This window comes from Siniperca chuatsi, linkage group LG14, assembly GCF_020085105.1.
Source record: "Siniperca chuatsi isolate FFG_IHB_CAS linkage group LG14, ASM2008510v1, whole genome shotgun sequence".
Classification (NCBI taxonomy): domain Eukaryota; kingdom Metazoa; phylum Chordata; class Actinopteri; order Centrarchiformes; family Sinipercidae; genus Siniperca; species Siniperca chuatsi.
In genome coordinates this window covers 9,814,527-9,831,988 of record NC_058055.1, presented here as the reverse complement: position 1 = coordinate 9,831,988, position 17,462 = coordinate 9,814,527, and the positions used below count along the sequence as shown (strand labels likewise).

Below are 17,462 nucleotides of genomic sequence, written 5' to 3'. Positions count from 1 at the left end.
ATTCAGCAAACGAGCCGAAACTCACTGTAAAGCTCCATAAAGCCCAGTGGAGATTCAACTGATAATTCTCTGTAGGTTCATCACTGCAAGCGACCTGTTTCACATTGTCACATTGTTATGATAAAAATATAAATTACAATCTGATAAAAAGGAGAATGAGGCAGCTATGACTCAATAAATGCTTACTGTCATTGTTATCTGTCACCCACAGGTATTGTGCTTGGTGACAAAAGGCCAATATACACTAAACTACACTGATATTACTCGCTCACTTTGCTTTTTCCTGTATATTGGAGCAGGATGTAAATGCATTAGAAATCAACTTTAAAAAAAACAGAAATTCTGTTTTTTGCAAGTCCACTGCAAATGATGTGTAGAGCATGTAGGCAGAACAAAATGAATTATGGTGCCACCATCTACTAGAGGCCAAGTTTTAATGTCTTGGGGAAAGAGATGCACAAATCTTGTTTGTTATTCTACAGGTCACTCTTTGCCATTAGTGGGTGATATTTTGACCTGAAAAGCAGGCTTTATAATGGACACAGCAGCAACAGATATAGGCTCTTTATGGGACGACAAAAACAGGAGACCATACGTATAGGCCCGCAATAAATCATCATCAACAGTGAAATGTCTCCTCGTCCTAAAGCGTGCACTCTTGTCTGTCTGATTTACGAGCAGCAGTGTGACTCGGTGACGGATGGTCTTTGCATATCACTCATACTATTCTGGCTCAGAGATTTGGTTGCATATGGTTGTACCCGGAGTTCATAACCTTAACCCCTGTCACCTGTTCAGTTTTCAGCCTTGTCCTGTCAAGAGAGATCAGGCTGCTCTGTATGTTTGAGAGTGCTTGGTTCATAACTTTACTGAAAGCCAGTGGAGACCTAAAGCATTTCTCCTAAGTTCTCACAGACGAACTGTTCTACCTGACCGGACTAACACTATTTCGCATCAGGGTTGATCTGTGATCATACATGCCACTGGCCTTGGTTAACCCTATATGATAGTAAAAAAAGTATTATAACTTCAAAATGCTGCTGGCGCTTTTAAATTTAAAACTTCTCAGCTAAACTTGTAAAATATAAAATATATACTGTATATATAGAAATAAAGACAAGCCTCATCACTCACAGCCAACGAGTGTTTCCTGTATTTGACTGAATGAATGAAACTATTGCAGTTGATACACAAACAGATGATACGCTTCATTATCGTTATATGTTGTGTTGTTTGATGACTGTGTCTCAACCCTCCAGTGCTGCTTCATGATTTGATGCACAACAAGCCTCTCTGTCTTAATTTGGGCTAAATTATTGGCAACAACTCGTTATTGTCATTATGTTATTAATCAGGAGAAGAAACGTTTTTGGCCCCCACCCCCATTTCACCCACAATGCTCCTACAAGTGTGCATGAGAGCTATTTATAGCGGCAGTGAGAAAGTCTTTGAAGCATAGCTCTCACCAGTGTATGATGGTATGTGCTTTGGAAATGGGTCCATCCACACCGCACTTAAGTCTGTGCGTGTTTGCCGCAGCTGGTGGAAACCAAGCAGTTAAGGTGGCAACTTCATGCAGAAAATAGCAGGCCTGCATTGATACACTGGGCAAATCGTATCAAAGCAGCAATAGAACAACAGCCCAACACAACACGGTTACACAAATCATCACAGAATATGCTTACTGTACTGTTGTTTGTATCAGATACAAACCCTCTATTTATTACAATGTAACATCATTGAATTTTGATGTTCTTTGAGCAGCTTTATTTGATATGAATGATTAAAAAATAACCTGTTCTACCGTTAAAAAACTGATCCATTCAATACAAGACTTGTTGTTGATTGGCTCCCTCACACAACGGTCACCAACTCCCATCCAATCAGGTGAGAGTATAGCATTTAAACAGACGTAAAAGCAGGAGGCTGTTGTCGACCGATCAGGTTTCAGATTGGGACTTTTCTGCCTTTAAGGAACTGAACCTTTTTTTGGTCCCCATCCTTTAATATTTAGTATCTGCAGATAACCAATCTAATACTTTTATTTACTTAAATATGTATCTGACACATTGAATTAACAGCAGTAGTCTTCTTCATCTGTCAAATTATGAAGTTTAGCAGCTTAAATTGGCATAAATGAAAGTTTAACTGGGAGAATGTGTCTCCTGAAATTGACATGAAATGATCTGTGTTGGAGTTGTTGGAACTGCAGAAACACACGTGCTACAGAGGTGTTACAGAATTGAGGTTTTTGCCACACAAATGATCTTTGGCTGAGCACAGACACTGGCTTGCAGAGAGCACACAACCCCAACAACAGAACCAAGTTTGACATTAGGCAAGTTACAAACTGATTTGATCTGCCACCAGTGATTTTTGCCATTTTATCCAGCAAAAGTGACGGTCATTGCCGGCTAAAAATGAGTAGCATACTTGCTGAATGTTTTTTTACCCTGAGCTTTGCTAATGAGAAAGAGAGAGGAGAGAGATAACAGCTTAGCATTGGAGTTTAGCAAATGTGTTTATTTTGCCAACCTGGATGTTAGAAATTAAAGTCACTTGCGTTGGTGCGTCCAAATAATTTTATATTCACACACTCTTATTTTCACTCGCATATGCAGCAGGATGCTCAGACTGTAGGCTGAGGTGGACAGAAAACAGTAGAGTACAGTAAAGAAACGATGAAATGTTGATTGGCTTTATTTAAACCGATACTGATCCGATTATTCATATCTTGAGCTACAGCAGATTAAAAAAAGAGACTGTGAGAAAGAAATATTTGTATGTTGCTGGATCAGAAGCATGTGATATATTGGTAAAACATATTTGCATGCATTTTTTGGTGGTTTTTCAGTTCATGTGACATTATTTTGATCTTTGAATAACCTCAAACAAGGGAGTTTTTCATATAAAGTTCAGATACACAAAGTGGAGCTTTTCTTTAAAAAAAACCCAACAACTTGTGAATAGGCCCAGTGAATAAATCTCGACTCTCCTCTGGTAGCTCATAATGTTCAAAAACAGTATGCTAGTGTAGTTAAGTAAGTCTTTTCATGTCTGTGTGAAACTCACTTGGAGGTGAATGTAAACCATTCTCTCAAGTCTACATCCACTTAAATGATTAAAACAGTGCAAACCAAACTGTGCTGAATAAAACATATGACGTCAAAATACTTGAAATCTAGGCATTGCACTGATTAAATTCACATTTGGTGAACTAATGCCATGATAAACACTGAAACATCAGTCATCTTGTAAGAGGTTTATGTAAATACTAACATAGTTTGGCTCTGAATCTGTGACATTTGCTGAGCTGCAGGATGAATAATGCAATTTTGTGGCATCATCAACTTGCCTCCAGCAGTGGGCATGTTGCAAAAAAGCTGCATGTGAGCGGAATAAATACCGTATATCTGTGACATTTTTATGGCAGATGAGAAAGAAATGGATGTTATTTTTAGCCTCTCGATCACAGTAGATCTGATATCTGACTTAAAACATGAATATTGACAGAACACTCCTTTGCTGCACATCAGTTTAATCAAATTACTCAGTCACAAATAAGTAGGTGTAATAATTAGATGTTTGTGTATGTCAACATTTTATCTACTTTTTGAAGCAAATCCAAATAAACATGTTGACATTTATTGCCCATATTTGATTGATAAAAGCAAATGTTTATTGGAAAAACTTGGTAAGTCTCCTGAAAAGATAACAGCATTTGAGAAATCTCTCATGATAAACTATGCGGCTCTTAAATGTATATTTTGCCTTTTAGTTGTGTCCTTCTACAGTGGAGTAGCCTAATGCATTGTGCATGCTCCACATTTACAACAAACAGTAACATGGCAATAAAAGCTGTCTCCCAAACATTTCACATATTCAAACTGCAGTAAGAGGTTCATTACTGTGGCACATTTCCACAAGTCTAACAACAGTTTTTGCTTTTGCTTTAACATCTTCTAACTCACAGTTTTACTTTAAGTAAATTGCTTGTAAACAAAACAATTCTCAAGTTATCTGCATCTGTATCACCCACAAATATGGAAGCTCATTAATGTCAAAACTATGGAGTGCGTGCAAAACAAATGTTTAATTAATCTGCAAGTCAAAATTTCAGAAAATGCAAGAGCAGATTTGTAGACACGCAAAGTCATAGCGAGAGTAAAATATATTCAAGCGTCACCATATTAAACCCTAAGTAACGTCACGCTCAGGTTTGCTTATGAGAAAATATGACCATAAGTCCTTTTAAAACCTGTTTGTGATGACCTCTCACATTAATAATCCTGTGAGCAGGAGAGTTCTCGAAAAATGCAAATTTTGCACTTAATGCTTGTTCTACATTTACAAAACTGTCCCTGTGTGCTCTTCAATCTTGACTTGCATATTGATCACAGCTATAATCTGTTGTGTGCACTATATAGTTTTGTCCTTAATAGTCTACCATACTCATGCAAATATTTTCACAGGCATGTTGTTCCTGAGTCTTGGATAGAAACACAGAAGGTCCCTAGATCTTCAGGTCATCCAGCCTGCTCTTGTTAGTGCTGTGCTTGCTTGACTGACTGTTGCGGCGCAGATTTTCAATGGGCAACTCAAAGACAGGGCTGGGGGATTTCCTCTCCTTCACATCATCTCCCTCTGCTTTACCTTTTCTCTCCACAGCCATATTGTCTCTGTTCTGCTTGTAAACAACTTTGCTGTTGTAGGGGCTGTAAGCAGAATTCGGCTCTGCCATGCTGTACTTTGAGTCCTTAGGGAAAGGTTCGGGCACTGCAGGATGACCAGCAAAGTAGTTATAGCTCGGGACAAAGGGCATGGCCGCCTCAGTTAGGGCCTTGGGAGGCTCACTTGGAGCCTGTGATCGTCTGTAACGGAGGCCCTGGTGGCACTTTGTGAAACCTAGATGGTACATTTCCACCAGGTTGAGTAGCAGGGAGATGCAGGCCACAGCCAGCATGAAGAGGATGAAGACAGTCTTCTCAGTGGGTCGGGAGATGTAGCAGTTCACCACATTAGGGCAAGGCCAGCGGTCGCAGGTGTACATCGGCTTGAGCTCAAAGCCGTACAGGAAGTACTGAGCTACAATAAAGGCCACTTCAAATAGGGTCTTGAAAATAATGTTGAAGACGTAGGTTCGCAGCAGTGTTCCTTTTAAACGCACGTGGCCCTTGTTGTCTTTAACTGGGGCCTTCTTAGGCTTGTTGCCAATTAACTGCTGCTGCTTTTCATTCTGAATGGCAAGGTCCTTCTCTTTCTCTTTCTCCTTTTCCTCCATACGGACCAGATGAAGGATGTGGCCCAGATAAATGAGAGTTGGTGTGGAGACAAAGATGATCTGCATCACCCAGAAGCGGATGTGAGAAATGGGGAAGGTCTTGTCATAGCAGACGTTCTGACAACCGGGCTGCTTGGTGTCACACGTGAAGCCGGACTGCTCGTCACCCCACACCTTCTCGGCGGCGGTTCCCAGCACCAGGATGCGGAAGATGAACAGCACTGTCAGCCAGACTTTGCCCACAACGGTGGAGTGTTCCTGGGCGCTCTCCAGCAGCTTGCCCAACAAGTTCCAGTCCCCCATACTGGCTCACAAATATAGACTCAAGTTTTATCCACAAAACCAGGAGGGACACCTATAAAGGAGAGGGGGAAAAGGTAAAGTGTAAAAGAACAAGTATGTTACAATCATTTTAAATGTCTTTTCAGCAGCTAAGATTGTTATTAAGCTGTAGGATCTTACAAACACATATTTTTATCACAAATTCCTCCCGCTGAGGTGGCTGCACTCTGCGTCATCTGGTTTTAAAACAGGTCGAATGACATCAACATTCCATTATTTATGATAGCCTAATCAGTGCAATAGACAAGTCAATAATAGCCTACTCTTACATATTTTACAAAAACGAACAGGACATTTTTTATTTATTTTTTTAATTTTTTATTTTAAAGCAGGAAATTATAGCCTACATAAGTGGTTTGATCAGAACATTTTCACGGATTCAGAGAGTAAAAAACCAAGTGACCTTCTAGGCTATTGTAGACTAAATGATAATTTAATAAAAAGTCTTCCCTCATTTTTATTTTTATTTTTTATTCTGGTGACAGCAGCAGCTTGTTGCTTGTTATCTCAGTTATGTTATTATTTATTCATGACAATTTGGCAGTGCTCCAATATACACAATACTATCTCTGCAACATTTTCAATATTACTGTGTCACCAAGTCAGGTCTCCTTTGCATCAAATCTCAAGTCAAGTCGAGTCTCAGAGCATACAGACAGTTCTCCTTTTAGCTTGTTAATATTATCAATATTACTACAACGGTTCATTTTTGGGACAGACAGGGCAGGATTCAGGATAACTGTTCGTAATTTGGGACTGTCCCAAATTTTTCAGGATGTCTGGTCACCCTACAGCTGGCAGATACAGAGCAACATTAGTGTTCAGTTGGAGTCGGGCTTCTGTCTTTCAGGTTTGAATGTAAGTCTAATATTCACTCTCCTTTTGCTCTGTTTTTGGTCTCAACCAACTCACGAGGGAAGTATCTGGCTATTTAAGTGCTAAATGCGCCACTATGTTTGCTAGCTAGTCGCTAACTTTGTCTGTCTGTAGTTTGGTGTTGAGCAGGTAGTGTATAGTAGGTTTTTTGCCGAAAACAGCTGCCTGCTACGTTCAATAACGACGCTATGAGGGCAGTGAGAGTGAACCAAAGGTTTTGGGCTGTGAAACCAAAACAATGATCTGAAAGAAGCTAAAATGCTCTGTAGAGCTGAGGGGAACTGCAGAGTCGGGTGATCATTTTCTGTGGGTCCTTCAGTACGAATGACGCCTTTCACATCACACATTGTCATTTGATCTATTGTTAAAAGTATTGGTTTTAGTAGCTTTAAAGAAAAGAAAAAACCAAGGGTCCCAGCAGGATCCATATAAACCTGATATCCAGTACAGAATCTTATGTTTTTATGCATTTTAAGGCGTGCACAGTACCTGTGTCACACACTTAAATGTGAGAACTATGACGTAAATTATTAAATAATTTATTTAATTCATCTTAATAATAATTTAAACTGACAATCTATGCATTTACATTACAATCAAATTTAATCAAATAAACAGGTTAAGTCACAACAGTTTCGTTGCTGTGTAACTTACTCATGACATTTCTTGTATGTATATCATTATAAATATGGTAAGGGCCTATTTCTTTTTGCTAGTGACATAGTTTACAGACACCCCACAACCAAGGCTACTGTACTTCGGAAAACACAGAAGAGACTTACCAATAGAAACACTGATTGATCATGAATCCACTGTTTGTATTCCCAAAGGCTGTGTCCTATCCAGTGTACGCCGATAAATAGGGCCAGGACACAGCTCACTGTGTGTGAGAGAAAGCCCTGGAGCAAGCTGGGGAGACTCTTAGTGTCGGCATAGGTCTTGTGACACAGTACCCAACAGTGCTCCCCGACTCCAGAATTAGGTTTCTAGTTTAGATTTCAGGGCCCATTGGTTACAACATAGCAAAAAATAACTCCAAAAATAGTTGTACTTGTCCTTTAGAAATAGTGCTCAGAAGTAGACAGACTGTGTACATAAAGATTGTCAGCCAGGAATGAAAGGATCCCGAAAACACTTTGGACACACCAGTAACAGTTGTAAGTGTACTTAAAAGTGAGCCTGGATTTTATCCATGAATTCATACTTAAATATACCATATATAAGATACTGTAGATGGTCAAATTAACTTCAGAACTGTAATATGTTTTTTGGATTATTAAGTAAGACGTTCAAAATAATTATCTTGGGTTTCTCCATTGAGAAAGACATACCTGATAATGTTCATCTCCTACAGCAGTGCAGATCCAAAGGTACTTGGTGACTGAGCCTCTTCAGTTCACAGAGAGGCCATGTTCTCCTGAACCACTGAGGAAACTGCAGCGCCAAGATAAACTTCTCTCAGATAGTTTTCACTGGAGACTCTATGATCCGCCTGCTGCCTCCCACTCTGACCTGATCAATGACCAGTGTTCAACAAGCCACCACAACTAAATCCCTGTATGGTCTCCGTGCGAGCACAGATGAACGCATTCCTGCATGTAGAAAAGTATAAAACCTCTTGCTTAAGAGGTGTTTCTGTTCAAATGAGTGACAGCTCAAGAGTCCAGTGAGGATGCAGGTTAGTCTTACATGTCAGTGTGCTCTAAATATAATTCACAGTGAAGGGAGTGGCTTTGTTGTCACTCTCATGGTGATCTGACCCTTGACTGTGTGGAGGAGCGTCAGGCACTGTAGAGCTGTCCCTCAGTGTTGCAGTGAGCGCTACTGCTTGTTGAATGACTGACAAGCTTTATGTTTGGTGGTATTACATACAGAGAAAGATATACAAACATGATCCTGTTCTTTAGTGTCATCTGAAAGTTCTTTATTCTTTGTGTCAACTCAAAGTTTAGCTAAATGCTTCATTTACAGCATCATGTTGCTCTGGTACACACCACACAACAGTGGTGGAAAGTACTAACTAAGTACATTTACTCAAGTACATTTACTGAGAAGGAAATATTACGTTTATTTAACAGCTGTTGTTACTTTTCCGATTCAAATGTTCATCCAAAACACACGTTCAGCTATAAAACATGTTGCATTGTTACAGGTTACAGTGTCAAAATGTAAATAAATTAGATAGAATTAGGTGCACTTTGAAATTTGCATCAGTAACAAAAACCCCACAATACTGTAATATACTGTATATCATATTATAACACTCTGAAAGGAACCATTGAACATAATGAGTACTTTTACTTTTGGTACTTATTTTACTGATAATTCATCTGTACTTTAAGTAAAATTAAGTACATTGAATGCAGGACTTTTACTTTTAATTTAGTATATTTTACATTCTCCTATTTAATTACTGAAGTAAATTGCCACACAACATGGTAGCTGATCAGTGACATTAAAGTCTGATGTCCGCCATACATCATCATACAAGATGACTACTAATTATGAAAAAGCTGAGCAGTGTTGTAGCTGACTTTTCTAATCCAATAACCGATAATTAGCTCTAAAAAATATCAGCCTCCTCCTGATGGACTTCTATAAAGAAACTTTTCCAATCCTTTCAACCAACTCACACACAGTCACCACTAACACTAATCACAGACTGGAGGAATTTGTTTTTGGTACAGCTCTGCCAATATGCTTCTCGTCAGTCTGAACGCTATAGATGGTGTGTGTTGAGGCGTTCCATAAAAAGAGAAGTGCCCTCATGCTCGGTCACGGCAGGTCCAGCTGTCTGCGGGTCAACCATTGTCACCCATGCGCTGACCCCTTACATGGCGAGGCTATTGATAACCCAGAACCCTGCACTCTGGCCTTCAGAACGACTCCCGGCTCCGAGGATCTCTCGTCTAAAGACAGTGATCACACTAAATGTGATGAAGTTTCATACATGTTTTCCTGTTGTTTTTCTCCCAATAACACTGCTGACAGCTGAGAAGAATCATACAAAGTGGTACCGCTGTGACTGCAGCTTCATTTGTCCTTGCAGATAACTGCTGCTGCTGCACATTTTGGATGTGGTGAGAAAACCTAGTAAAAATCACACAATTACACAAACTAGTTGATTTTATTCTGCTGTGTACGGACAATATATAAACATCCAGCTTCAAAATGAATGAATTTAAATAACATGTTTAGCAATCAAGTAGTAAACTTCAGAAATAAAGTTTGGAATTCAAGTTTTTTTTTTTGGTTGTTGTGAGTTATTGCTTTGTTTATATCTGAAGGATCCATTCAACCACCAAAGTAAAGAATCAGTATTAAACAAACACCGTATCATTTAACATTTATGAAATGTAACATGTTTTCCATGTATTAGTATAACAACTTGCTAATAACAGCTGAAGAAAAGCTCCAGTCCATTAGATTCAATCCATGGTGATTTAGGCAAAAGCATGACGCTTGTGATCACATTTGATGTAAATAATAAAATATTATAACTTAAAATGCCCAAAATATCACTACATCATATTTCCGACACACTTTTCTTAAACAATCTGATGATTTTAAATAGCATGTGACAAGAAGTGGCATTTCATAATTTAATATTTTAATTTCAAGACTGAAGTCCATGATGATGAAAGCCTGCAACATGGTCAGTGGGAATATTGCTTTATAAAGGTACTTAATGGATCTTTATTTGGCCTAACATCAAGCTATTATATTATGTCAGTACAAAGTGCTGCTGCATACAGTCTTTTGGTTCATGGCATAAAATATTGCTACAGTAGACTGTACTTCCTGTGGGAATTCTTTGAAGTATTACCTTAAGTCTGGTGAGAACATGCTGAGAACATATGTATTGCACACTGGTGTAAAACTTGTTGTCTGAACACTACTATTTTCCCCACATTGGCACTGAATGCTTTGTCACTGAGATTATAAACCGCTGGATAAATTATCACCATGTCAAACTGCGATGTACAGTATATCATATCCACCTTACTCCAAAGTTAAATTAATGGCTGTTACCTGGATCTAAGGTCATTTATATCCAGGTAACAGGTCCGTCTGTGCAGGTATGAAATGTGTTTTGTTAGTACGAGCAGAGCTTTTGTTGGATCCATGCCCCCATAGTCGAGTCTCCAGCATTGTGCAAATGCTTACTGCAGGCCTTCCCCACCAAGAAGACCACCTCTGCAATATTGAGCAGAATACAGACCCCTGACACAGCCAGCATGAACACAGTGAAGACAGTCTTCTCTGTGGGCCTTGACACGAAGCAGTCCACTGTGTTGGGACAGGGGTACGAGTCACACTTCACCAGCCGGATCATCTTGTAACCAGGGTAGATCATATAAAACAAATACATAAAGGTGACTTCAAAGACAATACGGAACAACAGGCTGATGACGTACGTCCACCAGAGAGCCCCTGTGATTTTCATCTTCTGGGTCTTTATCTGCTCCAGGTCTTTGGGGTTGGTCCGCCCTGATAGTTTGTAGAGCCTCTTGTCGACGTGGCGGCGGTGGGCCACATGCATGGCTACCAGCAGGGCAGGAGTGGAGACCAGGATGAGCTGGAGTGCCCAGAGGCGGATGTGCGAGATGGGGAAGAAGTGGTCGTAGCAGACACTGTTGCAGCCAGGCTGCTGGGTGTTGCAGGTGAAGCCAGATTTCTCGTCGCCCCACACACTCTCCGCTGCAACCACCAGAACCAGGATACGGAAAATGAACAGGACGGAGAGCCAGATTCGACCGATGCCTGTGGAGTGTCTGTTCACACCGCTGATGACAGCATAAAATGATGCCCAGTTCATCTTTGGTTCCGGGTCTGATGGAGAAAGTGCAAAAAACACATCAGAGGGTCAACAGCTGAGAGAATATACAACATTTTCAAAATAGATTATTTTCTTCCACTTTCTTTGTATAAATTACAAAAATGAAACCAAACCTCATAGAACTTTCCTTGATAATTATTAGCCCTTGTGATTAGAGATTCAAAAGAGGCAAAATTAATGTCCGTCATTAATTTGAACCTTTCAGCAAAATCAGGCTTTGTGTGACTCTTCCACTGGTGGAGAAGAATCCTTGAAGCGCCAATAAAGCCTGCCAGTGCAAGTCCAAGGGACCTGTGTGCTAATAAACACAGCTGGGGCGACTCTGGCAATGGGTTATGCAACCACTCTCTAATACTTTTACTTTTTACTGCTTGTTGAGAAACAAATGAACATTCCCATATTAAATGTTTAGCATCTTGTTCATTTTTACACTTCCAACAGTAATTATCATCATTAAGTGGGGTATAATAATACATGTGTATAATTTTGTAGTCTGTAAATTTGCTGATTGTATCTCTAACTGACCACCTGGTATCAGCCACCATGTTTACCCATATATCTTGGCCTGTATTTAAATTCAAATCCCTTTCCCAAATATTTCTCAAATTTTCACAATTACCATGCAGAGTATTTGCTATAATTTTATAAAAGACTGAGGCTGAGTGTCCACTCCTGGGCAAATTAAGATAAGATAATAATTTGTTCTTGTTTTCACTTAATACAGTATAACCAGACTCTTTATGCAGCTCCCGATTAGTAGATGCCTCCAAAACTTCTTGTTGAAAACAACAGATATTAACAGATATTATTTTCTTATTAAATTGACATAAAATTGGTGCTGAAGGTATCACGGCAGTCACTGTTACTATGATGATCTTTGACTGGAGAAAAAAATAGAATATACCGTTATCATCAAATTTAGAGTATACTCTCACTTTAATTGCAGAAAACAAATCACTTGGAAATAGCTTATGCTCATATCTGTACTTATAAAGAAGTAGTGCTATAGTTTGGCTTATACTTTTGGCCTATACTTGTACTTTCATTGATATGCTCAAAGCTGGTTAGTCACAGCAGGTTTTAACAGTTCAAATAGATTACATTAGCGCTGAAATGATTAGACGATTAATAAAATAGTTGATTGACAGACACTTAATCAGCTACTCTTTTGATAATAGAATCTTTTAAGCTATTTTTATAGCAAAAATACCAAATGTTGTCTAGTTCCAGCTTCTCAGTTGGGAGGATTTACTGCTTTTCTTTGTCTTATGTGATAAACTGAATATCTTAGAATTTTGAACTGTTGGTTGGACAAAAAAAAAAACAAGCAATATGAAGCTGTCACCTTGGACTGGAGGAATGTGTGATGGCCATTTTACAGTATTTTCTGACATTTTATAAGCGATTAACAGAATAATCGAGAAAATAATCTGCAGATGAATCGATAATGAAAATAATCTTTAGTTGCAGCTGTTGCTCGAGTACACTAATAGCATCCCAGAACAAGTGGTCGCTGCAGCCTCACAGTAAAGAGGTTGCAGGTTCAATTCCAAACCCTCTGTTGTCCATCTATCTAGTCCAGTGATGACCAGAGACTTAAGAGGATGAAAGATTATAAAAGAAGCTAGAAATATGTTCAAATGTTTAGAAGCAAATTTAAAAATACAACTTCAGCCTAAGTGCAACGTTAGTACTTACACAATACTGTACCTTTATAGGTGGGACAATTTAGTCTCAGCAGCTAAGAACTTAGTATACTATAGTTAAAAGTGAATTCATGTTAGAGCACTTTGGATACTTAAATAAAAATGAATCACACATCCAGTTTTCACCAAACTAGTAAATCATATTTTCCAAAAAAGTCCAATATTAATTTCAAGCCTAAAAAGCATCCAAAATGTGTTATCTCCTCTGTGCTGATCATTATTGGTTGTCCTGTGTCCCAACATGCTTGAATTCTCCAGTCTAGTACAAATGTCAGAGTTGTTACCCGGCTCAGCAGGTGTAAGAGGCATAGGAGGCAGCGTAGAGGACAATGTTGACCCACTGGCTTGGCATGGATGTGAATCCAGAGAAGAAGGAAGCCTCTCTGCCCCCCTCTGCAGTTGGCAGGCCACTTAAGAGTGCAACACTAAAGTCTGGCACCATGCATCATGTGACATACTTTCACCAGTCGCCATGGTGTAGCATGCAAAGTGGTCATCTGCACCCAATATAACAGTGTCTGTAATACTCTCTAATTCTTGGCAGGAAAATAATTTGTGGTCCAAAAGTGTCTCGATGTGCATTAGAGAAGGAATCATCTGGCTCCAAACTTATGATGGTTCAGAGAATATGAGCTCTCTACTTAAACTCTACTTTGTGACCGGTTGTATAGCTATAGATAAATATGACTGAGGGACTGCAAAATAAATACTGTTTTGTTTGATTATCACCATAAGAAAGGCAACATGTTTTGGTTGAAATTTCTAGAAGAACATACTTGGCATGTCACAGTTTTATCTGTAACTCTAATTGTATATGTAAGTCTTTGTTAAGGAATTTTCCAAACTCTTCAGTCAAGTTAAGACATAACATTAAGCATAAACTACCCATAAGCAAAGATTTAACCAGCTGAACACACTGAAAACAAGCTGTCTATCATTTTCTCAGCTTTGTGATCTGATAACAGAGTTAGAAGCAGACTTACCTTCAGCTGTAGTTTGGAATAAAACACATCCAGAAACATTTACACTGACATTAGCAGATTTTTTTTTTCAATCTGTGACTGTGAACAAGAGTATCAGAGCACCATGACTTTGCATTGCTAATGATTTCTCTCACACTAGCCACTGCCCTGCACTGGAGAGGTCATATGCTTCTGTGCGCAATATTTGCATACAATAGCCCCATTTACAGGGGCCAAACAAACGGCTTCAGAATTCAGATCAAACATTTTAATTTCTGCCCAGCTGAGGAATCTGTGTGGGGACTGTCCTCTCGTCCTTTTTGTGCTGTGTTCTGCAGAGGAAGTGGAGGGTGTTTTTGACGCAATATGGAGTAAAACATAAAGGTCTAAAACAAAGAATGACCCATAAAATCTAAAGATAAGAGGACAAGAGTTTATTATCATAATTATCAGTCTCTCATCTAGTTTTTTCTCCTCTGCCTTTACATCCACATTGTTGCTGCCCACCTAATATCCAACCACTGATTAAATCTGCTCACTCTGTAACCAAGGGACCAAGCACAGTTTGACGTATTTCTGTGGGATTAAATGGTTTTTTTTTTTAGACTGAATGACATCTTTAGCTCACTGTTTTTAGCACTAAGGTGTAACTCCACTGTTTGTTTGTTTTTACATTGAATCTACCCATTGAAGTATTTCCACAAAAAACACAAAATCCACGCAATCATTTAAAAAAAACAACTTAATTTTTATTTTCACCTGTAAAAAGTCAGAGAGGTATAGAGCTCCTGAACGATCATCGTTACCTCGCTTTAAGTTTCGCATGTTGGTCCAGTACAGTTAGAATGCACTGCCATTTTAGGGAAACGCTCTGCAGATATTTCTGAAAGGAGACATGATTTGACACTTTACATTATGCATTTATTGCTCATAACTCCTTTCAAAAGGCCAAGCTCTTAAGGGTATACAGCCACTGGCTGTGAGCACAGCTGCAGCTACTCTGCCTGGCTGCAGTGGTTGAAGCTGTGGCTGTGGATATGTTTATAGGGATTTGAACCCCCTGTGCTTTTATCAGATATGACCGATGTGTTACAATTACACCACAGGAGTTCAGGCATATAGTAGCTTCAATACAACACTGAGCCACCCCAACCATGTCAATTCACTGGACATGTACAACCCTGCATGTAGTTAGTGTTCCACCCATTATAAACTAATGTGTCACAGTCATAATCATAACAACCAAAGCATAGCCATGGTTAAGGCCACAATCACAGCAACAGCAACAGCCAAAGCGTTATCATCCCAAGACTATAGTCATAATCATAGCTACAGCCTGCCTCAGTCACCAGTCAGTGAGAGAGTTAGGTTAACTAGCTCCGTTAACTAGCTCTAGTATGTATGATGCTCTGCTGTATCTATTAGATATCTATTAAGACTATGGATCTGAGTAGAAACATCAAAGCTCAATGCTGTTGTGAAACACATACATATTGTCTTTTTGGAGTCTGGAACAAGCTTTAGCTTCATAAAATAGGTCTGGAGGTCGTCAAAGCAGACTGTAACCTGAAGAAGGTTTGCAGTAGAGCCGACACCAATATTGATCCCTGTGGGACATCTTTATCAACCCTGTGAACTTGATTTGAAGCTATTGACAACAAGAGTCTGAATTAGAAAGATATGATTTGAACCAACAGTAGGCAGAATCATCAAAACCAATGGAAAGCACCTTTAAAAAAACAACTATTATGATTAGCAGTATCAAATGTCTTGGACAGATCTACAAAGAGTGCACCACAGTGTTATGTTATACAAATACATCTCAGACTATTAGGGAGAGAATTATGAACATTTTGAAATTTAGCTCAGATTAGAGACTAATAGGTAAAACATTTGAATCTCTATGTGAGCTGCTGAATGACACAAGAAACTCACTTCCTTTCTCGGTTCCCTTGTATTAATCACACTTAATGCACTTATATTACATTTGGGACTTGCCTCCCACTTTGAGACAAAAAGCAAAACCCTTACAGTGTAAAATTTGGTTAGAATCAGGTTAAGGTTAGGATATCTCCAGGTAATTAATGGAAATCAATGCAGTGTCCTCCGAAGTGTGCTTGTGTGTATGTATAACCTTGGTTTGTATCTTTGAAACCACCTGTTCTGACCTGTTCTGTAACATCTTTAACATTCCTGATGTTGTTTTTGTAAATGAAGGCCCAAAGAGAAGTTTTAATCCTAGCAGTGAAGTATCAGTCCCTAATACAAATATCAGTGAGCTAGAATGCAAATGTAGATAAGTGATACTGACATTTTTAGCCTTGGGGATGTTTTAACTGACTGAATTCTGTACTGTGTGTGTGTGTGTGTTTGCAGGCTGTGGTCCCCTGCTTCAGTTCAGTCTGAAGAATGACATCTGGAGGTCATTAACAGTTATTGCAACAGTTAAGTTAGGGCACTTAATCTTGAAGGCAGGGACACACCCAGTCACATGCACTATCTCAATATCTCACTGGATTAATCACAAGGTTCTCATGATAAGTTCAGGTGTGTCTGTGTCATGATCAGCTTTGAACTTTTTTCCTCCAACACACAGTGCTACAGTAGCTTTGATTAAAGATCAATAAAATTATAATTCATTTATTATTTCAGTTATTCAGGGAAGTCCACATTCACACTAGAAGTTGCCCATAACAACCAGAACCTGATCTGTTGGTCACTGCAGCAGTTGAAGGTTGAGGGCCTTGCTCAAAAGCGCCTCATTGGTGGTAGTGTGGTTGTAATTTCCCCCAAATTCATCCCGTTTTTCAGTCATAAACCCATTTCTCAAACCTTTGGGCCAGTTCTTTCCTGCCTCTCAGGCTTGTGAGTCCTTAAAACGAAGCAAAGTCTACTTGCAATATCTCCTCACCGGTTGCATATGTCTACTAGTTGTGAACAGTTCAACCAAAAAATATTTCCCTCACCTTGTTTTATTTAATCACTTTCTAAAGGCCTAGGAGGTAAAATGATCCAGTAATTCACAAGAAAAAAAACATTTGAACATGTTTCTTGAAATGTGCAACACAAATACATTTTACTATAAAGGGTATTTGACAGTGAACAGGCTCAGACTGTAAAGATTGTGTTGTGTATGTAATCTGCCTTTATATTTGTATAAAGTAGCTGCATTATCTATCTATCTATCTATCTATCTATCTATCTATCTATCTATCTATCTATCTATCTATCTATCTATCTATCTATCTATCTATCTATCTATCTATCTATCTATCTATCTATCTATCTATAGATGCATGTATGTATATATGTATTCATAATTATTATTGTTAAAAAATATATTATCACTGGGCTATGACTATTTCTTAACTTAAATTCCACTTTCCTCGTTGTTATTACTGATTTGTTCTGGCCCATTTATGAGTGCAGAATGCTGACGGACAGATTTCCGACAG

General features: G+C 38.9%; 2 protein-coding genes across 6 annotated transcripts; both read right to left on the bottom strand.

Moving 5' to 3' along the window:
- Positions 1 to 2,502: 2,502 nt before the first annotated feature.
- On the bottom strand, positions 2,503 to 8,170 carry gja2 (gap junction protein, alpha 2). Of its 4 annotated transcripts, none has more exons than XM_044223303.1 (3): positions 7,831 to 8,170; positions 7,282 to 7,485; positions 2,503 to 5,636 (listed from the first exon to the last, which is right to left on the bottom strand). In XM_044223303.1, the coding sequence occupies exon 3, from the start codon at positions 5,582 to 5,584 to the stop codon at positions 4,514 to 4,516; it is 1,071 nt and encodes a 356-aa protein (XP_044079238.1). In that variant the 5' UTR covers positions 5,585 to 5,636; positions 7,282 to 7,485; positions 7,831 to 8,170; the 3' UTR covers positions 2,503 to 4,513. The 4 variants fall into 4 exon arrangements, with proteins under 4 accessions (XP_044079238.1, XP_044079239.1, XP_044079240.1 ...); XM_044223304.1 differs by having other exon boundaries at positions 7,282 to 7,469; XM_044223305.1 differs by having other exon boundaries at positions 7,282 to 7,379.
- A 1,437-nt stretch (positions 8,171 to 9,607) lies between these two features.
- Positions 9,608 to 14,176, bottom strand: gjb1a (gap junction protein beta 1a). 2 transcript variants are annotated; one of them, XM_044223307.1, is made up of 2 exons: positions 14,029 to 14,176; positions 9,608 to 11,332 (listed from the first exon to the last, which is right to left on the bottom strand). In XM_044223307.1, exon 2 carries the CDS (start codon positions 11,316 to 11,318, stop codon positions 10,596 to 10,598), a length of 723 nt encoding a protein of 240 aa, XP_044079242.1. In that variant the 5' UTR covers positions 11,319 to 11,332; positions 14,029 to 14,176; the 3' UTR covers positions 9,608 to 10,595. The 2 variants fall into 2 exon arrangements, with proteins under 2 accessions (XP_044079242.1, XP_044079241.1); XM_044223306.1 differs by lacking the exon at positions 14,029 to 14,176 and adding an exon at positions 13,330 to 13,478.
- Between the last annotated feature and the right edge of the window lie 3,286 nt (positions 14,177 to 17,462).

Coding starts and splice junctions, on each gene's coding strand:
- gja2 (XM_044223303.1), bottom strand. CDS start 5,584: ATGGGGGACTGGAACTTGTTGGGCAAGCTGCTGGAGAGCGCCCAGGAA.
- gjb1a (XM_044223306.1), bottom strand. CDS start 13,354: ATGCCTCTTACACCTGCTGAGCCGG. Junction 11,333..13,329: donor TCTTACACCTGCTGAGCCGG/GTAACAACTCTG, acceptor TTTCTCCATCAG/ACCCGGAACCAAAGATGAAC.